Source organism: Letharia lupina (assembly GCF_014066315.1).
Source record: "Letharia lupina isolate WasteWater1 chromosome Unknown contig_5, whole genome shotgun sequence".
Lineage (NCBI taxonomy): Eukaryota > Fungi > Ascomycota > Lecanoromycetes > Lecanorales > Parmeliaceae > Letharia > Letharia lupina.
The window spans coordinates 916,307-938,729 of NW_023502974.1; the positions used below are offsets into that span (position 1 = coordinate 916,307).

The 22,423-nt window shown below is 38.9% G+C and overlaps 7 protein-coding genes across 7 annotated transcripts; 4 read left to right on the forward strand and 3 right to left on the reverse strand.

The window, feature by feature from the left end:
- Nucleotides 1–158: 158 nt before the first annotated feature.
- Nucleotides 159–1,172, forward strand: HO133_008526 (uncharacterized protein; the record flags this gene model as incomplete). The annotated part of the gene is made up of 1 exon (XM_037299392.1): nucleotides 159–1,172. One exon carries the CDS (start codon nucleotides 159–161, stop codon nucleotides 1,170–1,172), a length of 1,014 nt encoding a protein of 337 aa, XP_037155393.1.
- A 906-nt stretch (nucleotides 1,173–2,078) lies between these two features.
- On the forward strand, nucleotides 2,079–3,849 carry HO133_008527 (uncharacterized protein; the record flags this gene model as incomplete). The annotated part of the gene is made up of 4 exons (XM_037299393.1): nucleotides 2,079–2,385; nucleotides 2,457–2,579; nucleotides 2,635–3,364; nucleotides 3,477–3,849. 4 exons carry the CDS (start codon nucleotides 2,079–2,081, stop codon nucleotides 3,847–3,849), a joined length of 1,533 nt encoding a protein of 510 aa, XP_037155394.1.
- An 805-nt stretch (nucleotides 3,850–4,654) lies between these two features.
- HO133_008528 (uncharacterized protein) lies at nucleotides 4,655–6,226 on the reverse strand (the record flags this gene model as incomplete). The annotated part of the gene is made up of 5 exons (XM_037299394.1): nucleotides 4,655–5,084; nucleotides 5,138–5,240; nucleotides 5,289–5,583; nucleotides 5,636–5,841; nucleotides 5,887–6,226. The coding sequence occupies 5 exons, from the start codon at nucleotides 6,224–6,226 to the stop codon at nucleotides 4,655–4,657; spliced, it is 1,374 nt and encodes a 457-aa protein (XP_037155395.1).
- A 1,268-nt stretch (nucleotides 6,227–7,494) lies between these two features.
- HO133_008529 (uncharacterized protein) lies at nucleotides 7,495–7,776 on the forward strand (the record flags this gene model as incomplete). Its single annotated transcript, XM_037299395.1, has 2 exons — nucleotides 7,495–7,519; nucleotides 7,547–7,776. 2 exons carry the CDS (start codon nucleotides 7,495–7,497, stop codon nucleotides 7,774–7,776), a joined length of 255 nt encoding a protein of 84 aa, XP_037155396.1.
- Nucleotides 7,777–16,700: 8,924 nt separating this feature from the next.
- Nucleotides 16,701–17,549, forward strand: HO133_008530 (uncharacterized protein; the record flags this gene model as incomplete). Its single annotated transcript, XM_037299396.1, has 1 exon — nucleotides 16,701–17,549. One exon carries the CDS (start codon nucleotides 16,701–16,703, stop codon nucleotides 17,547–17,549), a length of 849 nt encoding a protein of 282 aa, XP_037155397.1.
- A 234-nt stretch (nucleotides 17,550–17,783) lies between these two features.
- On the reverse strand, nucleotides 17,784–19,058 carry HO133_008531 (uncharacterized protein; the record flags this gene model as incomplete). The annotated part of the gene is made up of 1 exon (XM_037299397.1): nucleotides 17,784–19,058. One exon carries the CDS (start codon nucleotides 19,056–19,058, stop codon nucleotides 17,784–17,786), a length of 1,275 nt encoding a protein of 424 aa, XP_037155398.1.
- Nucleotides 19,059–19,621: 563 nt separating this feature from the next.
- Nucleotides 19,622–20,836, reverse strand: HO133_008532 (uncharacterized protein; the record flags this gene model as incomplete). Its single annotated transcript, XM_037299398.1, has 3 exons — nucleotides 19,622–20,011; nucleotides 20,216–20,665; nucleotides 20,741–20,836. 3 exons carry the CDS (start codon nucleotides 20,834–20,836, stop codon nucleotides 19,622–19,624), a joined length of 936 nt encoding a protein of 311 aa, XP_037155399.1.
- Between the last annotated feature and the right edge of the window lie 1,587 nt (nucleotides 20,837–22,423).

The following is a 22,423-nucleotide window of genomic DNA, read 5'->3' on the forward strand; positions in this document are numbered from 1 at the left end:
CCTCCACCAACGCTTGGAGGAGAGCTGGGAACCAAGGACAGCTTGTCGAGCCTTCGCTATGATGGAAGCACTGAGCCATAACACCCGTTGTAGGGATTATGCGCGGCCGGATTCAGAATCACATTCTCTACACGCAGTGACATAAAATGCAGCAAACCATGGCAGCAGTCGAGCCAAACACTCTCGAGCCAAACACTCTCCTCGATTCTTACAGGTATGGTTTTTCAGCATTGAACCCACAATCCGTCGCCTCCAAGTCCTTCAAAACATATCTCTTCGGCTACCCAATCGCCCACTCCTTAGCCCCCTTGGTTCAATCCACCCTCTTTAAAGAGCTCTCTGTGCCATGGACCTACACGCTCTTCGAGTCTCTTTCAGCCGCCGACTTCTTGTCTAAGCTTAAAGCCGCTGACTGCATCGGATCCGCCATCACCATGCCCCACAAAGTCACCTTCGTCCAACATGTTGACGACCTAACCCACGAAGCCCGCGCGATAGGCGCCATCAATACCGTCTTCCTGCGTCGTGGCGCGGACGGCTCAACTCGCTATATTGGAACCAACACAGATTGCATCGGCGTACGAGAAGCCTTCCTGCAGAACATTCCAGGCATACGCGCACAGAGCGAAGGCCGACCTGCTTTGATCGTTGGCGGAGGTGGTGCATGCCGCGCCGCGGTCTACTCATTATGGAGGTGGATGGGCTCGAGCCGTATTTATCTGGTCAATCGTTTAGAATCCGAGGTCCATGCGATCATCGCTCACTTCGGGACGGTTCCTGGATTTGCGGGAGATTTGGTGCATGTGCCAACGATAGAAGCGGCCGCGGAGCTTGAAACGCCAATGTTGGTTGTAGGATGTGTGCCGGATCTTCCGCCTAAGGAGAGGGGCGAGACTTTGGCGAGGGATGTTGCGTTGACGTTTCTGCGGAGACCAGAGAAGGGTCATGTGCTGGAGATGGCCTATCACCCAAACCCGATCACCGCATTCTACTTACTTGCACGGCAAAATGGGTGGAATGTGCTGCCGGGGACCGAGGCAATGATCTATCAAGGGATTGCCCAGCAATCACTGTGGATGGAGAAGCCAAGTGATGAATTCCCTGTGCCGGAGGCGAGAGAGGTTATCAAGCAGGCATTGAAAGTGACGCATGAGAATACCGACGGGCTGTAATATATGTCGTGCAGATGAAAGTAAGGGCTAGGAAGAGGGATAATGGCAACCAATTCCATCATCCGTTTTGTCTCTGTGTTCTACACACCAAGAAACCTGAACACAGTTATTAGCAGCACCGGCGTTCTCCTTCCCTTGTCATGTCTTCGAGTCCTCATTAAGCATATTCTTCTGCAATTAACATACATTGTGTAGATCCAAGCATACATTCTCGATAAGTAATTCCAACTCGATTCACGTCACTTGAACTCGATTAATATATCCAAGGGTAGAACACAGACAAAAAGAGAACGCCATCGGCAACCCTACCTACTTGGCCACGCCGTCGCAACGCTTTGGTTTTCCAAGGGCTACTGCACCCCACCCCATCGTTGTCCCACGACTCTCTTTCTCCACGAGCGTGCTCTTGGGGCACGGACGGTAGCGGATCGCTCATCGTCCGCGAAGACAACTCGGCCAATTCGCGCCCTACGGTGTTGAAGGTGTCGAGGCACCTGCCAAAAGTTTGGTCTGTCAACCTGGGCGACAATGTCCCAGGCCTGCTCACAGGTGTCGCCGTAGGTGCTGAAGCACAAATTGTTCGTACGCAAAGCGGACCACGGGCTCCTCGTGGAAACCCAAGTCGGCCTCTTGCAGATCCTGCACGATGATATCACCTGCAGGGAGGAAATTGGCGGGGATCTCGAGGACGTCAGAGGTGGGGCTTTTTTGACGGCCAGGACACGTTGGCTGCCATCCAGCACACCTTCGTGATTGCGGCGTCCCCCTGTTTCGACACATAACCGGCCCAGATCGTACCATTTGGTGACTATGAAAGGTTTATTCTACTCGCAAGATGCCTCGGCCAATCAAGCGCCTCGCCAAGTGTACAACTGGCGTATATACGCCCTCGCCTGTTCCTCGTCGATGGGAGCCGCCATGTTTGGATACGATTCAGCCTTCATCGGCGGCGCATTGACGCTACCCTCCTTCCAAAAGCGCTTTGGCCTGGAATCTGCCCATGGGACCAAACTTGCCAACCTGAAAGCCAACATTGTCAGCACTTTCCAGGCTGGAGCCTTCTTCGGCGCCATCTTGGTGTATCCCGTAACGGAGAAATTTGGCCGACGACTAACGCTGCTCTTGTGCGGACTTTTGTTCAATTTGGGGGCCATTGCGCAGCTAGCCTCTAGCGGTCACGTCGGTGCGATCTATGCCGGACGCGTCCTTACAGGTATGCCGTCAACAATTTTGGACTTACAACATACTCACCTTGAACTTGGAGGACTTACGTATGATTGATAGGACTCGCTGTCGGTGCATCCTCCTTGATCATCCCGGTTTACATCTCCGAGTCCTCACCTCCTGCTATCAGAGGCCGCCTAGTCGGCCTCTTCGAGTGCTTCCTCCAAGTTTCTCAAGTCATTGGTAAGAGCCTCCTAGAGATTATCGAACTTCTGGATCTGATCTAAACCTCGTCTAGGTTTCTGGATGAACTACGGAGTCAGCCTTCACGTTCCGAAGACCCTCGACAAGCAATGGCAGATCCCGTTCAGCTTCCAAGTCGTCCCCGCTAGCCTTCTTGTCATCCTGATGTTTTTCCAACCCGAGTCCCCTCGCTGGCTCGTCAAAGCAGGCAAAGCGGATCAAGCTCGACGAAACCTATCGAGACTGAGACAACTCCCGTTGGACCATGAATATATTTCCTGGGAAATTAATACCGCACAGCGTCAGATCGAGGCCGAGAACAGCTTGGGAGCCAATCGATCCGTTTGGGCCAAGGTCCAGCAGGCCTTCACCCTCCCGGGGAACCGACAACGTCTGCTTATCGGCATGGCCTTGATGCTGCTCCAGAACATGTCCGGCATCAATGCACTGAACTACTACTCGCCGGCTATCTTCGCGGCCATCGGTTTCAGCGGAACCGACGTCTCGCTGCTCGCCACAGGCGTCTTCGGCCTCGTCAAAGCAACCACGACCCTGATCCTCATGCTTTTTCTCATCGACCGCCTGGGACGACGCCGAGCGATGCTGATTGGGTCGTGTGGAGGCATCGTCGCCATGTACTATCTGGGCGGCTACACCGCCCAGTCACATTCGTTTACATCCGAGCATGTGCCGAAGGATGGCGGTGCTTACATTGCGATCCTCATGGTCTATCTCTTTGCCTTCTTTTACGCGCTGTCGTGGAACGGCGTGCCTTGGGTCTTCTGGTGAGCAACAAATGCACATTCTCGCACGATCGATCCTTCGCGGGGCGACCCGGCCACAGCGCTCCCTGCCCCCAAAGCTTCCCCCTGCTGACTGCCTTCGTACAATACATAGCTCCGAAGTCTTCCCCACCGCCATCCGCTCCGTCTGCCTAGTCTTCACCACATGCTCCCAGTGGCTCGCCCAGTTCATCATCGTCTACTCGACCCCTTACATGATGACCAACATCACCTACGGCACCTTTCTGCTCTTCGGCACCTCCCTCGTCGTCGGCATCGTCTTCATCTACCTCTTCTTCCCGGAAACCAAGGGCCTGTTGCTGGAGGAAATGGACATTCTTTTCAGTCAAAGGGGCCCCGCTACCGCCAAGAGACGAGAGACCGATCGCATCATCCAGGACAGACGCAACGATGGACATGCGCAGGCCGTGGTCGCGGAAAAGCGGGATGAGAAAACTGATCCAATGATTCATGTTGAAGCGGTGTGATGTCTCGACGATGATACTACTATTATATATTTTTCTTTCATGCTGCCTTGTTACGAAAACAGTGGGCACAGTTGCTGAAATTCTCACGCCCTAATTCTTCCGTGACGACCTTCACAGACGATACAAAAGAATGCCAGCGCAAGCCCGATGAGTGGAGCGGAGTCGGGTGGTATAGAAGCAGAGACCATCGAGACATTAAGAAAACGAAAGCGAGTCGTTATGTGTAGTTTCAAAGCGCATTAAAGTGATACAAATCGACCTTGAGAGGATTAGCTAAGACTTGTTGATAGTCCTATCCTGCTCTTTGCCATCCTTCATATATCTATATCAACGCAGCATTTTTGGCTGAGATAACCATCCCAGGCACGGCCGGGAATACAATATAATTGATCAAAGATCGTAAGCCATCGACGCCGCGCTTGTAAGCATTCCTATGTAAAGGACGCCATCGACATCCCATTAGTGTATTATTGCCCTGCCCAGCGTCAACCCGGCTGTTGCCGGTTTCTGTACTTGGCGAGATCCACAAGACATTCAGGTATTGTGGCGGAGGCATCGGTACACCTGACAGGCGATTAACTCTATTAAGAAAGCCGGGTATCCACACCTATCCCCAGCGAACTGGGAAGAGGATGGACAAGGGCAGAGACAGAGGCAGCGACGCAGTGACATGGCTACAGCGATAGCGAAGTCGCAGTAAAGTCCTCACCGGGCGGTCGAGCCACCCCAACCCATATTAGGATACCGTCAACTGCTTCTTTGGATGCGCCCTGTGAATTGACGGATCTCTTGACAGGGAATATGCTCAAATCTTTGTCATCTTAACCCCAGCAAGATTAATCCTCGTTACGATGAAAAGGACCGTGGCGATGGCACAGCTCACACCCCCAAAGACTTTAGCGTATCGGAATGAGCCATCATGGGTATCACCGATGATCTGACCTCCAATTGGTGAGCCGGTCAATGCTGCAAAAGCTGCAATCGTGAAGATGGTGCCCGTACGAATGCCGATTTCTTGAATGGGTGAAACTTGTGCGCAGAGTGCCGGAGTGAGGCCAATACCAGCACCTGAAGCAATACCGAACAATGCGGCGAAGACGATAATGGCGGCGTTACCGGTTGCTGGCAGCCATAGTGCAAGAATGAGGATGGTCGTGAAACTGCTCATAACGACCATGACATTGAAACGACCAACCTTATCGGCAATAGCATTAGGAACAGTGCGTCCAATTATACTGGGCAAGACAAGTTAGTAGCGCGTGCTAACTTGATGCGGGAAAGCACTAACCTCGCGGCATTCAAAATCGGAACGAGGTAGTTGGCAAGACGCAGAGACATGCCGTGCGATTGCGCCTCCACGACGATAAAAGTGAAGGGTACGAACATGCCCCCTAGGAAGATTAGCTGCTGTGAGGAAGATCAGGCAACAAATGACTCACAGTAGAAGAAGAAGACTGCCGCCGTCAAAAGCGAGAAACTCGGCACCTTCAGAGGACGGATGAAAGCCATTAAGCTGAATGGGCGCTTCATTGGCGGAATCCTCGAGCGCACGGTCAGATTTGCGAAAGTGAGCAGCGCCAATATCAGGAAAGCACAGATACGCAACGTCCAGCCAAAGCCAACTTCTGGAATCAGATGGATAATCATAATGGGGAAAATGACGCCGCCTAGCGAAGATCCAGCTACGACTAGGCCAAGAGCAGCGCCTCGCTTCTCAAAGAACCACGTTGATGCCTAGAAACATTTGAGCGAATGGCCAATCGAGCTAATCACAGTGGGAACTTACACAAGTAAACGCGGGATAGAAGACCATGGATGCTCCGATAGGAGAGCAGATGGCTTGGCTGAGGAGGAGTTGATAGTATTTTGATGAAATGCTCGTCATCATCAAGCCAAAGACGTGCAAAAAGGTGCCGACCAGTAGAAGGTAGCGGGGCCCGTATTGGTCGTAGATTCTGCCAACGAATGAACCACCAAAGAGCATGAAGAAAACTAGCAATGTCAGAAAGATTGGATGATATGACGAGAGTGACCTACTTTGTAGGGCGGGGATCCAGGAGACGTCAGATGTAGTGTACTCTTTGAGCTGATGCGTCTGATAGTATTGCTGGAAGACCCCGACACAATTGATCCAGCCAAAGGAGACGAAGAGACAGGCAGAAGCGCCAGCGACGGTGAGCCATGCTTTTGCACCCCCTTCCGGAAAAGATTTGGGATCTGTCAAGGGATTCGGTGGTGGCTTGCCGGCCTTTTCTGCATCTTCAAGCTCGGCGTCAGAAAGTTCCTTCGACTGCTGGTCACTGTTTTTCTCCAAGCCTTCTACAGAGACTTGGGAATCATGACCAGTGTGAGCAAGTTGAGGGTTGGTTTCGGCCATTATGGTAAGGGAAAAGCTGCATGCAGTATTCGGAGGATTCTTAAGAAGATGCTCGAGAACGTGCTGGGGGTATTATAGGTTTACAGAGATTAAAGAGAATTCGGGTTCCAGACTCGGCCGGACGGAGTCTTCGGTCGGGGTTAGGAGTTTTAAGGTTAATCCTGTACATTAATAATGCAGGGTCCCTCGGTGTTTTCGGTGTAATCTAGAAGCGAGCTTCCATCCGAGCTTCTCAGTACTTAAGAGACTGAGTGCAGTATTACAGAGTACAGTGGTTAATAAGGTAAGGTAAGGTAATGCAGTAAGCGCATCCCACAAGACAGTGAATCAGCAAAGTCACACAATTTACATTAAAGTCGGGCTGTCAGCGCTCAGAAATATGGTGGTAATACAGATCATGCCCAATTCTCCATATAGTCCATACAGTGTGCAGATTGCTATGTACCGTGTGATCATGTGCAGGAAATCAGGGTGCAAACCAGGCCATTTTGGAGTTAGTGTGGGGGGCATGTCTCTAAGGAGTCCGAGTACAAAGTAAATTCAAGCACAGAAATCCAGGGATTATTCAACATTATTGATGAGATGTCAAGCCGGAAGTCCTGCATATGCAACTAGCATAGCAAGGGTGCATCAACTGAAACTTCTGCAAGATGTCATATTGACAGATGTCGCCTCGCATGAAGGGTTTGGCGTGCCTAGACAATGTGCAGGATTTGCGTTTGAATGAAGCCCTATTTATAGGGCTTATTAGTACTAAGGTAAAGCAAGGTACTTTAGAGATCCTCCAGATCCATAGAATAATTCTGGGAGCTACCTTACGGTTAGGGCCACTACTAGCGCGATGCAAGACGTTAAGTGCCGACCTTGAAATAAAATACTTTGAAGCCATTCCGTGCCGAACTCGTCTCAGACATCGAGGAGTCTGGAGGAGATTGGTCCTATAGCGAGCGCCTCTACCTATGCCAATCCGTTTGTGCGTATCGTCGGCGACGCAGGTTGCTTCATTGACCCATTCTTCTCTTCCGGGGTTCATCCAGCGCTGGCGAGTGGTCTCTCAGCTGCCGTGACAATCTGTGCGGCTAAGAAAGGTGATCTCAATGAACGGGCCGCTGCGGAATGGTATTCGAAGAAAGTCGCCGAACAATAAACTCGGTTCCTGCTTGTTGTTTTGGGCGCCCTCAAGCAAATAAAGGCACAGGACGAGCCTGTTTTGAGTGACATGGATGAGATGGGATTTAAACAGAGCCTTCGCGTTTTTCAGACCAAGTATGCCCTCTTCACAGAAGATTCGACGTGATTGTGTTACCGATTGATTTCTAGCTGTCCAAGGAACAGCAGATGCGAGGACCAAATTTACCCAGGACGAGCTCTCCAAGACGGTCGACTTCTGTTTCCAAGCATTCCCACATGCACCTGCTGAAAAGCGTGACGCTGTCCTCGAAAAAATGAAGGGTATCACCAGCGACGGCCGTGGCTCAGCCGACGAGGAAACAAAAGCAGCCGAGAAAGTGCTCGAATCAGCCCTTTCTGCGGACGAGATACGCATCTAAGATACCGCCGGGCTAGGCAGATGCTACTCTAAGATCAGAGGACGCGATGAATATGGATAACTTCTGTGCCGATACTTTTGATGGGCTGGCGATTTACTTGAAGAGGGGGACTTGGGTCTCGTTAAGCCTACGGGAGCTGCTAAACGTTCTGGTGTTGATGTGAGAGTCTTGATGATGGGGGAGGAGAAGATGGCAGGAGAGGAGAAGGTGGTAAAGGCCGAATGCCAATCTCCACGTACTAGAGGAGCGTCTTGATGGAAAGGGAGACACATGTAAGAGAACAGCTTGAACTAGAACAAAGATAAAGCATTTACTTGAGATTAAACAAAGTTTTAACAAACAAATTCCGCAAACCGTTATTTCTTTTTTGGCGGAGGGAGGATTCCCTTGTACACAGCCCTACAAGGCGAGATTTTGTAAACCCTTGGCAATAATTGAATTTCCTCAATCGAAACGTCATGATGGGTATGTGGGGAGTTCACTAGTCTCAGTAGTCTCACGCAGTAGGTCTAAGTAGGAAACCCTGCCAAGACTTAATTTTTTGGTATATCGCCCGATATGTAATATTCATACTCTACATATATATAATTCTTAATAAAAATGCGTAACTACGTAATATAGCCTTTTTTAAAATTCTTAAAAAAAGTTAAATAAATAATTAAATAGATTCTCGTTAAATTAGAAGCTATAATATAGTAATTAAAAAGTAAGCTTTTAATTTTATTTTATTAAAAAACTTAGCTAACTCAGCTATAGTAGTAGTACTAATACTTAAGAACGTTATATATCTTAATAAACGCGTAGTATTATATAGAAATTCTCTTATAGTTTAATTCTCGAGATAATTACTATAATACTTATCGAATTAATAATACGGCGTATTAGAGAAAATACGTGACTTTACTAATTAGTTTATTACTTTAATTAAATATCGTAGTCTCCTTCTATTTTTTATAATCTCCCCTTCATTTTTTACAATCTCTTTCTTATTTTTTAGACGGCTAGACTTACGAGAGTCGCCGCGGTAATAAATTATCGCGGCGATAGATGTAAATAAGTAAGTAAGTAAGTAAGTAAGTAAGTAGAGTATCGCCGCGATAACTTATTATCGCGGTAATCTTATAAATAAATAAGTAAATAAGTAAGTAAGTAAGTAAATAAGTAAGTAAGTAAATAAGTAAGTAAGTAAGTAAATAAGTAAGTAAGTAAGTAAGTAAGTAAGTAAGTAAGCAAGTAAGTAGAGTATCGCTATAACGATATATATAAATAAATAAGTAATTAAACTTGCGAAGAGTAGAGCGGAGAGCGAAGCGGAGATAATTTATTCTTTTAATATAAAGTTAGATATTAATAGCGGCGATATTAATAAATAAAAATATCTTATATAACGTTAAAGTCTCTTATAAATATATAAAATATAGAAAAAGATATCTTTAAATATAGAAAGATCTACGTTATTATTATAAACGACTTAATTAAATATTACTTAATTATCTTTACGCTATAATTCTAAAAAAATATTAAAAAATATTAAACTTTAGATCTATTAGTAATTAATATATTTCTTATTAAAGAAAATTAAAAGTTAAATAATATTTTTCTTTACTTTAAGAATTTTTAATAGAATCTTCTTATATAAAGTTATATAAAAAAAATTAAGATAATAATAAAGCTTTATAATTATACTCTTTATATATAGCGTATTAGATAACTAAACTATATTAGAAATACGTTATTAAATAATTTATTAATAGATCTTTACGCGCGAGATTTATTTAGAAGAATAATATAATAAGATAGAGTATAATAAATCTATTATATATAATAACTCTAATTTAAATAATATTAAATAAGAAGAGAAAGAAGATTATAATTAATTAGAAGACTAATAAGATAAAAAGATAAATTAATAAAGAATAATTAGTTTAAATATAAAAGAGATCTTATTAAGAAGAGATCTTATCGAGATCTTAGCGAGATCTTAACGAGATCTTAATAAGAATCTTTAAACTTTATTAAGTAAATCTTATCTTTAATTATTTTCTATATTATTAATTAATATCTAATCTATCTATTATCGCTATAAAGTCTATCTTATCTATCTATAAATATATGCTAGAACTTTCTATTTTTTTTACACCGATATAGTACTTAGACGATAAGCGAGAAAGTAATATTTCGTTAAAAATAACTATTATAATTAAAAAGAGAAAGTTAAAAAAGATAAGAATTAGAAAGATTAAGAAGATTATAAATATACTATTAAAGAAAGAGTTAAATATTTATAACTTATTAAAAGATATATAAAAATATAAATAAAGGATTTTTATAGCTAGTTATTCTCTATAGCGTAATTTTCTTATAAAACTTTATATTAAAGATAATTCTTTACTCGATACTCTATTAAAGAATAATTTAATTAATAAATCTATTAAGCGTATTTAGTCGAGTTATTAAAAGATTATATTAAAAAAAATAGAATAGATTCTAAATCTACTACGTAGTAAGATTCTTATAATTAATAATTTAAATCTTTTTAAATAATAGATAATAAATAATTTAAATAAACTTTATAATATAAATTTTAATTAATTATATAATGCGATTAAGGATAGAGTATTATATTTTATTAATCTCTTATCGATTATTATTTAGTCTTAATATATAAAAAAAAAAAAGAACTTCGAATGATCTTAATTCGAATCTATTACTATACTATTTAATATTATATACTTTTAATAGCAAAAAACCAAAGCTAGCTTAATCTCTATCTAATTAAATATTCTTATATATTTATATAAAGTTAAATAATTAATTCTAAAGCTTTATAATAAATTTAAGTTAATTATATTCTATTAAAGAATCTTATAATATATCTAAAAATCTAGCGCTAAAGATATTAATCGAATTCAATCTATAGATTATTCTAATAATTATTATATATAATATCATAATTTAAAGTAAATATAGAGAGTTAAGAAATAGAGAATAAATAGTAATAGAAAGTTAAAGTTAATAGTTATCGATTATATTATTAAAGAAAGCGATATATCTTTTAATAAATTAAAGGCCTCTATAATAGATTATTTAAAATCTCTAAGTTTATATTATATATTAAATATATCTAAATTATATAAAGATAATACTCGCTAATAAATAAGATAATTTTTTAATAAGAGTATATCGTATTATAAGAAATATAGATTAATCGAATTATTTCAATATATTAATTATCTTATTTATCTCGCTATTTATAATATCTTTTTTATATAATAATATATATTATATAAAGATAAGTTAACTATTTATATATTAAAGATAAATAAACTATTCCTTTATAAGATTAAGAGTTATTCTTTTAATTCTATTAATATTAATAAGAGTACTATAAAAGAAAATCTTAAGATTATTAAGAATATTTATATAGAGTAAATTAAAATTTTATGAGAAGATCTCTATTAAAGTATTAACCTACGTCTCATATATAATAATTAACTTATATTCGCTTAATTATTAAGTATTAAACGATATCGTATTAAGTAAGAGGCTTTTAATTTTAATTAAATAATCTAATTAATATCTATATCGTCCTTATTCCACATTAAAATAATCTATTTAACGATTATTTATAAAGTCTATTAGAAGAGTACTTTATTATTTAATCTCGAAAAGATTAATAAGATTAATTTAAAAATAGTTAATTAAGTTAGTAATTCTTAGAAAACTAAGTAAACGAATTATAAATTTAATAATTTATTATATTTACGATATATTTAGAACTTTTAAAATTAAAAGAATATCGAGCTAGTAAAAAAGAATAATTTCTAAATATTAGATAAATTTCTTATTTACTTATTCTAGACTCGAATAATTACGATATTCTAAATATATATCTTATCTTTTAATAGTAAGTAGAGTTATATTATAATAGAGTATTAGCTTATTACTTATATAATCGAAAAGATAAATAAGATTATAATTTTTATTCGAAAGAATTTATTTATTAGAAAACTAGCTAACGAAAAGAATACTACTTATTAAAATTATATAAAGTTCTTATAGAGTATAAAGCTATATTTTATTCTAAAGCACGGTATTAAATAGAATAATATTAATTTAATTTCTTATACTTTAAATCGAATATATTTCTTCTTTTATAAATCGAGGTTTTATTATTACGTGAAATTAATATTTTAATAAAAATATTATATTAATTATAATAGCGATAGCTTCGCTATTAATAAAAGATTAATTTAGATTATTCTTTCTAACTTTCTTATTAATATAATTAGATAATAAGATATATAAAAAGAGATTAATCTATTTAATAAGTATCTTAATAATAAAATAAAAATTATATTTCGTAAGCGGTGTAATTCTTTATTCGATTTCGATTATCTATTTAAATATATCTCTCTTAATATTTAATTTTTTAAAGATATTAAAAAGTTATTCTAGTTATTCTTTAAGATTTATTAGAATAATTATTACTCGATAAAGAATCTCGCTATTAACTTATTTCGATATATTAGAAAGTTATAAGTAAACTTTATATAGTGAAATAATAATTAATTTAATATAAAAGTAATATTAGATTTATTTTTCGACGACGTAGCGAGTATAGTTAAGATCGTTAATATATATAATAAGTAGTTATCTAATAATCTACTTACGAATAAAGTCTTATTAGAAGAAAGAAGAAAGTTAAATTAGAAGTTAGATAATATAAATAATAATAACGATATAAAAGACTTCTATTTAGATATATATAATAAATAAATATTATTTTTAAATAAATAAACTTTATTTAAAGTTTACTTCGAAGTCTATAAAATATACTATAATCTTATTTTTTAGCTATTAATATTTAATTACTTAAACTCTTACTAATTAATAATAATACTTTAAAAAATCTATTAAGTATATATTCTTTATTAATATATCTAAGAACTACTTTTAAAGCTATATTACGCTATTATTAAATCTTATTATCGCTATTTAAATTATCTAATAATTTCTTATATATAATAATTTATAAAGAAAGATATTTAAAACTTATTAGAAGTCTTTATAATATTAATTTAGAATTTAATATCTATAGCTTAAAAATATCTAAATTAATTAGATCGTATTATTTAATAATTTTTTATTTATTTAGAAATATAATCTTAAGTAGCTATTAGATAGTAAATTATCTATCTAATTATTATTTATTTAATTTTTTTTTAATCTTTTTTAAAATTAAAGTTCTATAATATTACGATATTATACTAATAATAAAAATTATAACATATCTAAAAAAGATAATATCGCTATCGCCATTACTGCCGAAGAACCTCGCTAGAAGATTTCTTTTTCGCCTATATTTAAAAATATAAATTATTAAATAAACTTTATAATTATTTAATTAAGAGAGTAGTAAACTTTAATACGCTTAAAAGAATAGTATTTAAAGTATTAATAATCTTTATAATAGTTTAAATAATTAATAAATAAATATAGTAAACCTTTACGAAGAAATAACACTAGGATTTCGCTATAATTAAATCTTTATTTTTTATTTTTATATCGATATTCTTCTATATTAGTCTTAATTTTAAAATATTATTATTCTAGCTATATTTAAGCTATTCGCTTAATTTCTAAAGCTCTTAATATATAGCGTCTTTATCTTTTCTTCTATTAATTCTCTATTTATTTATTAAAATATTAATTAATAAAGATCTACTCTCTTTTTATTTTTATTTTTTTATAATTAATACGATTCTAATTAAAGAATTTTTCCTCTTTTAAAAAATACTTAGCTTCTTTATAGCTAAATTAGTCTTATTTAATTTATTCTCTTATTCTTTTATTTCTCTTATATATATTCTCTTATTTTTTTTTATAATCCTTATCTTCTCCCTCGCTAAATTCGCTATTTTTTATTTATATTTATTCTCTCTATTTATAGCTCTAATAGTATATATCTTAATAATCTTAATTTATTCTCTTCTATTTATTATATTAATATTATATTTATTATTAGCGATAATAATCTCTCTAAATTAATATCTAATTATTTTATATAGCTTATACTTATATTAATCTTTTTAATAAGAATCTTATTTAATATATAAATCTATAAAATCTTTTATAATAAGAATAGAGTTAATTTTATTAGCTTATTTCTTTCTAATCTTTATATCTAGAAAAATATTCGTTTTAATAATATTATCGATATTAATCTTATAATATAATTTTATATATTTCATCTAACTCTATATAAATAATCTCTTTTATATATTATTTAATCTCGCGAGTAATATATAATAAATAACTCTTTCTTTAGACTATATAATTAGAGTTTTTATAAAAATAATATTTTTATAATAATTATAGCACTCGATAGAATAGATTATTATTATTAATTTAATCTTATTAAAATATTCTAGAAAGATCTCTTAAATATATTTAAATTAAGATTAATTAATAATAATATATTATTCTCTTAATATCTTTAAAAGTCGTTTAATATTTATTCTTTATTCTTTTATTAAAAAGATAATTAAATTTATAAATAGTAGATTAATTAAATCTTTATCGATAAATTAGATAAAATTATTATATATATTTAATATATAGATTATATAATTAGCTCGCTATTATATACTTAATAAAGAATAAATACTTCTAGATAATAGTTATTATATAACGAGATATATATTTAAATTATCGATATCTATTTCGAAAGCGTTAATAATAATAAGAAATCGAACTTTAAAAGTTAATATCTTAAATTCGATAACTATAATTTTTAGTTTCTCTTTATTTATCTCGCTATTATAAGCTCGAAAGAATCTTTTCACCTCTCTTACTATTTAATCTATATTTATATATTATTAAATTAACTAGTTAATAATTTTATAATCGAGATAAATAGTATTAATATAAATAATAATCTTATTAAATATAAAATTCGATCTTTATATTAAGAAATAAAGATCTTTAAAAGAACTCTTTAATTTTCATAGAGTTTTAATATTAAATATAATATTCTTATAATTAATAGAAGTCTTTATAATCTCGATAAGTCTATTATTTTTAAAATTAGCTAGATATTAATAAATATCTAATAACTAATTATCTAACGTTATCGAGATCTCGAATTAAAATATATTTAAAGTTAATATTCTTATATTATAAAGCTCACTATATTTAAAATAAAAGCTATCGCTCTATTAATAAATTATATATATCTCGTTAATAGTAATAAGACTAAATCGCGAGATAAAATCGATATTTTTTATTATAATAATTTTAAATATATTATTATCTATAAAGATTTTAGAGCTAATAAGTATATATATATAAAATTCTTTAGCGATATTATATAGATTATTTTTATTATTACTCTTATTATTTAAAATAAAAGCTTTAATATTAAATAGTATATTAATCTTTCTTTATTAATTTAGCTATAGTATATTAAGTAAATAGATAATTATCGCTACATCGTTTAATTTTAATAGAGATAAAGAATAAAAAATAAGACTCTTTTTAAAATTTTTGCTATTAAAATAACGTCTTTATTATTAAATAAATAATAGATCGTTTATATCTATTTCATTTTAAGCCTATTTTTAACCTCGCTTAAATTTATATATTATTATTAACTCTATAACTTAATAAGAGTATAATATTACTAGATATTTATATTATTTAAATATTTTAAAATATTAATAATATTATAGCTAGTCGCTATTATTATATTAAAAATAAAATATTAAATATTAGATTTAAAAGTAGTATAAGAGAAGATATTAATATTATTAATAGTATATAAAGTATTATTAAAATTATAATAACTATTCTACTTCTTCGCACTTTCGCGATATCTAGAATTTTACTCTAATAAGAGCGAGAAAGAATTCGATCTACTATTTATTTTTTAAGATTTCATAAAATCGTTAAAGTAATATTCGTCTTACTTCTATACGCGGGGAATCGAATATATAAATTTTTAAATTTCTTTTAATTCGAATTATTAAAAGTTTTTAGACTTCGCTATTATATAGAGAAAGAATATTACTATAAAATATAGAGAGATTAATATCTAAAGTTTAAAGATATCTTATTATTATCGCTATAGAGAAAGTTAGATATCTAAATATTTCTAATATATTCTATATCTATATAAGCTTATTCTAGATATACTAATCGCGTTAATATTATTTAAAATATATATACTATAATTTCTTTAACTTCTAAATAAAGCGTATTCGAGTTAATATATATTTCTATAAAAAGCGTATTTTAAATATTTAATTTTTTAATTAAGAGTAATATAATAAATCTACTTAGATAATTTCTTAACTCGATTTATTATATAATCTTTTAATAATACTAAAGACGATATATTATTATCTAGAATTTTCTTAATAAAAATTAATCGATTAAAGATAGATATTATAAATATTAGCGAAGATCGTAATCTCGAATTAGCTTATACGATAATAATAAGATATTTAATCTTAATAAAAGACTTAAATACTTAATTAGCGACCTTAATAAACCTATCCCCCTCGCGATTAACTTTAAAGAATTATATAATAATTATAGAAAAATTATTAAAAGTCGCGAATTTTGTATTTCGATTAATTATTGCGAGTGTCTTATATAAAATAATAATTAATATAGCGATTTTATAGTTTTCTACTTAGACTCTAGAGGGGGGGTATATCATAATAAGCTTGCGATATGATTGGTCCCCGAAGCGAGGAACGAGTGTAGGGCTGGCCATAGGGTACCTCGCTAAGCGAGTCTGAATTACTGAGACTAGGAGTTCACGGAGTTATCGCTTGCCTCGTCTGTCACTCCATACAAACTGACCGCTCCAATTGCTAAGATCCACCCTCGCGACACCCACAAGCAACCCCGCCAGCATGAAAGCCACGCGCAGACTTCTGCTCCTCCGCCCCTCTCCCGCCCTCCACCCGCACCCAGCATCCCTCCTCTCGAAACCACGCCCGACCCCCACACACCCCCAACCCCCCTCGAGACCATCCCGACCCTTCGTCTCCAACCCGCTCACGCCCCTGCAGACCCTCACCGCCTCGCGCATCCTCCCCTACCACGCCGCGCCCCTGTACGAGCTCATCGCCGACATCGCCGCCTACCCCGACTTCATCCCCTACTGCACCTCGAGCACCATCACCTCCCTCTCCGCCCCGGACGCCGCCCACCGCAAGGAGTGGCCCCGCACCGCCGACCTCCGCATCGGCTACGGTCCGTACGACGAACTGTTCCGCAGCGCCGTCTACTGCCTACCGCACACGGTCCTGGAAGCCGTGGCCGGCGACGCGGAGCCGACGATCCCGAAGAGTCGGTTGGCGCATTACTACGAGGACCCGGGACACGAAGACGATGCGGAGAAGTCGGCGGGGAACCGGTCGATATTCACGTCGTTGTTGACGCGGTGGACGTTTAGGGAGTTCCCGTTCAAGCCTGCCCCGCCGGACGGCAAGACGCCGCAGGAAGGGAGTGCGAGCGCGCCGAGTAGGCCGAGGACGGAGGTCAATCTGGTTCTGGAGGTGCGGTTCGCGAGTGCGGTGTATAGCGCGTTGAGTCAGGCTGCGGCGCCGAAGGTGGCAGGAATGATGATTGAGGCTTTCGAGAAGAGAGCGACCGTGGTACTGGGACAGGGGCATGGGCCGGAGAGTAGGGCAGAGGAGGATGGTTCAAAGAGGAGCGCAATGGAGGGGGTTACGAGAGGTAAGAACAGGATTATGTAGTATGATGAAAGGGACCATGAAAAACAGCATTGCCTCGGCGTGGAAGGAGGCATCTAGCAGCTTCCGTCACTGGAGTATTCGGCAGGTGCATAGACTTTGGTCCAGGATTCGCCAATCAGGCATAGATCTGTTACCTTCTGATTGCTTCGCCTTGAACGAACCTATGATTCATTCCCAAATCAAACGTTACACTCGATCGAAGGGATACGTGGTTGACAGCAATTTATAAACATTTTAAAAATGTGGCAGAAGCTGCGACCACTGTACAACCTCGAAGCAGCCAGGTGGAAGAAGACGGAGACTTATCACAATCTCGACAATGACAATGAGACGCGCAGACATATATAGAAACCCTGGTATAAAGAATAAGAGATTACTAGGCCACCGTAGCTTATACCCGCCAAGATTTGTAAGTGCCGACGTCGTGTAGCCGTCCCAAACGATACTAATGGCCTCGGCAAAACATCCTATTCCCAGTATGATACCCATAGAGATGCAGGTCCATCGCCACATCATCTGTTCTTCTCTGGTCGGGAAATCGAAGTTCCATCCAATAAGGTGGAGGAGGGAAAAACTTGCAGTTGGAACAGCGACGATGAGGATGATTCGCAAGCTGTGCAATCTGGAATCGCGATCGTTTGGGATTCGTGGAAGTGGACGTTCCTGAACACCCCAACAGCTGGCAAAAGGCATTTGACCCGAAGTGTAGAGGTTGCCTTCAACGAAATCGAGGGGTGTGTCATGGAATGGAGCTTCGGCCGTGTCTCCTGCCCGCACGAGGATTTCGGCGACGCTGAATTCGAGCTTAAGATCCGTGGGTGTCTCGACGTTCAAGGGTTTGTTGAACCAGAACAACAGCGCCGCTCCAGTACAGGTAATGAGAGCTACTGTGGACAATTCCAGGAGTGTGACCGAGAGGTGCTTGATCCCACGTGCTATGACTTGCGCCACAAGCCAGGCTGCCTGGAAACCTGCGACAGTCTTCGCGAACATGTCTGCTTTGCTCTTGTCCCAGATCTCTTTCCCTGTGATTTTCGGCACTGGTAGATAGCGTTGCTGGACAAGGTAATGGACCTGCTTTGCAGTGATAGGGAACGATTTACAGTCTGGCGGATGGAGCAAAAAGCCTCCCATGTCGGCGTAGAATGCGTGTATCATTGTCCAATTTTGGTAGCCCAAGGAATGCATGTCAGCAACGGACCTTTGGGCTGAAGCCCATTGCCCACACGCGAAAAGCATGACCAGCTCGGGCGACAGGAGTGCAAGCATGAGCCACCTTGCCCTTCGAAGAAACAAAGTCCAGAGATTATCGTTCTTGGCCGGAACGTTGAGGTGCAACATAACCCAACAGCATATGGCTAGAGTTGTGATGCAACTCCAGATTATATCGATGGTTCCACGCTGGTTCGGCGAATCCACCCAGCCTTTCATGACTCGGTCGCCATTCTTCGAGGCATTGTAGCTCTGTACAGATGCAAGAAGTGTGGGTATATAAGTCAGATTGGCCATACTGTGCGTGTCCTATACATGGGGCCGACAAAAGACAATAAAGTAGTCTGAAGCATGTCTCCTCTGATAACCAGCGGAGCATTTCCTGAAGTCGATGACAGAAATAAAAAATTGCTTTTGATGAGGCTGAGCTGTGGAATTTCCAGATGGAGACGTGGGGCGTTCAGTGATAGGACGAAGCCCGTAGGACGCTAGCCTGAAGTGGATCGCAAGCGCTAACGTGACACACAAGGAGTCCGCGCTTGCATACTCGGTATTCTACTCATTGGCGAGGGGCTTTCTCGTCGTGCTGTATTTAGTTGAATTTAATGGATAAAGCGCTTGCGACTCCATTTGCTATCATGCTGGAACGCATACTGTCTCAGGCAAGAGCATTAAACAGTTGTAGCATCTTGTCGATCATAAGAATGCTCGTGGTGGCGGCTTTCCCAATGGGTGGTAACCCCAAACAGACAACACTCATCAGAAGGAGGCGGGTCCAAGCAAGCATTGAATATAGTATATCCAAAGACCAGCGGATGCAAAGTTGCTTCGTAATATTTCTCACCCAAGGATTGCGGTCCTTAGCCCAACGCAAATGGGCAGCCACCTCGTTTTCGGGAATTTAGTCGTTTGCGATCCTCGTCCATGTATTCGATACCTTTGCCCCTCAAAGCTTTCGGCCCGATCTCAGTATGAGTCCAACCCTCAGGAAGATATTTGTTTCCATCATCGCCTGGTAATTTGCGACCCACAAGGCGAGTAATCCAGGACCTTGGGCCCCAGCGCGTTGAGAAAGTTGGCTCAACATACCACGGATAGGATAAATACTCGACAGCATTGTAACGTCCAGTGGATTGATCTGGTCCCGAGGGAATGTAGTGCTTCCTCATCATTTCAGGGCGAGGAAGGGCGAGATAACGGAGCAGTAGCTTTCGGACTCCCAGTACGCCATTAATTATGGTGTGATACACCTGAGGGGACTCAGGATACCTGCAATGGGATCAGCTATGCTGAGATTCGCTAACGGGTCAAACCCACATCATGGCCGTCCGTAGTCTTTCCCCTAGGATTACAGAGATCAATTTCTTGCAAGGGTTTAGCAATCTAGCTGGAACATTCATGCAAATAATCTCCAAATGAGAGTCAGCTAGCTGTTTATTAGTAACAGCAGGGACCATGTATGCCTCCTCATATCTTAAGCTCCATGCTTCCACCTCGTCCAACCATTGTAGTCCGTCCTTCCACCCAGGTATTGACGAAGGCAGGATCGAGTATGATATATCCATAGCATCGCCCATGCTCTTCCAGTAGGTTCCGCAAGCACAAAGTTCTAGCTCCGTCAACTTTCGCCACTCGTACTTTCTAACCCATCTCGCCGGCTCTAAAGCGAATAAGCTTAAGGTGTACAGCATATCATCGTTCGTGATCTTTCCAGCCTTTTGATAACCTGCATGCAAGTAGTTCATGCGAGCTATTGCTTGGGTGGCTCTCTCGGATGTTGGCTCGTTGAGTGCGAACTCTAGCAGCAGGACTCCGGTGTCTGCTATTCGTTTGGATGCCGTTTCGACATCTACAAGCTGCCCAGTAGCAACGAGAAGGGAGGACACGCTTGGTATTCCGTATGTCTGTGACTCCACAGTAAGCAAATGTTGGCCTCATCTATGAGCTTTGTTTCACAAAACAATATTTGGGCTTCTTACCTTGAAAAGCGCAAAGATGATGGAGAATCCGAAGAACTTAGGGAATTCCAACTCAGTCAAGTCCTTCAATATCGCCTGAGCATCATCTGTAGTCATGCGGCAGAAGGATGCCCTGCCGGCAGGACTGAACCTCCTCTCTAGACTTTTGGCCCTTCGATCTCGGAGGAGATGAACAAGCAAGATGTAAACCAGCAGGACCGGTACAAGAAAAGTCTTCCATTGTTGCGATAAAGTGAGGCCATATGAAGTCAACTGCATGGCAGCACACAGTTCTTAGAACATAATGCCCACAAGCATCAACTTGACCTCCCCATACACCCTTGTCTGTTGCGGACCGAAAGACATTCTCCCCGCATGCCACACTATACTCTTTTCGGAAAGCGCGCCCTACGCACCATAATCCATTGCCAGCTCTGTCTACCTCACTCTCTGAATCAGCCTTGAGTCGCAAAGCAACAGCGATCGCAAAAGCATGGTTGGTGCAGCCCAATGTCCACTTCTCCGAAGTATTACGGGCCTATGGGATTGTAGAATTGTAGAGCCCCTGAGTCATAACCATGATCTCTATAGGAGCTGCCCATTCCCATGAGTCCCGAGCGTCAACAGCCTTGAGATATGGTTCAAATTTCTGAACATCTGCCTGACTGAACGAGTTTCGAGCCCCAGCTCCAGCCCCAAAGATTGGCATTAACCGCTGACGCATTTGGCAGGTTTCATTCTGCTCAAGATGTAAACGTCAATGAAAATGGGCTTGATTCCCTGATTGAACACCATTCGTAGGATCGTGAAACTCACCAATACATCGGAAAAGCCAATGCACTTGGCACATCCCTGATGTTGGATGTCTCTCGCATGTTTCTCAAGATGCTTTGAACCCCATCAATAGTCCAACTAACTTGGCTTGACTCTATAATTGAATACCATTCATCGGTATTTCCTTTATCTGCGACCAACAATAGGAAGTGATTTATCTCGTTTTCCCAGTGCTATGAGGCCAGGACTGTGTTTCAGCCGCGAGGCTTGGATGTGATTTGCATGACCTCTGGCCTTTGTTCGAAAGCTCCAGGTTCGGTCACTGTCTCAAAGCTCGGGTGCTGAGTCTTAAGTCTAAAAGGGTCAGCAAACCCAGCCGGTGGTTACTAACCTCGCTCCAACTGACAGCTCTGGATACGGCTTGGCTCTGTAGTGGGACATGTCGCTCTGCGAGCATTTTTCTCATTCTCAGATGTCTACTAACTACGACGATACATGAATGAGTCCTCCAATATGGATGTCTTTGAAGCCTCAACACCCAGGAGTCACAAGACAGACCGGTCTCGTGTCTGCCATTGTATCCGTTCCTTTCATCCAGTGCTTCTGCGTCTTTATGTTTCTCATACATGTCTTTCTCGAAGGAACGACATGTCTCCTACCCAGGAGCAGGCCCCCTTCATATAGCCCTGTGCTGCTCGCATGTTGTCGTCCTTCTTCATTCAGCAGAGACGAAGTAAAACTTGTACATCCTTTCCTAGGCCTCACTGTGTTAATACACTCTGGGTCATTGATCCCAATTGCTCTTGTACTCATTTTTGTCATCGTCTGTGACGACGACCGAGTTGAATAGCTTTGCGGCGACAGACCAATTATAGTCTATAACTCAACGCCAAAGAAAGCAACCAATCACAGCCCTGGGACCTCGAGGCA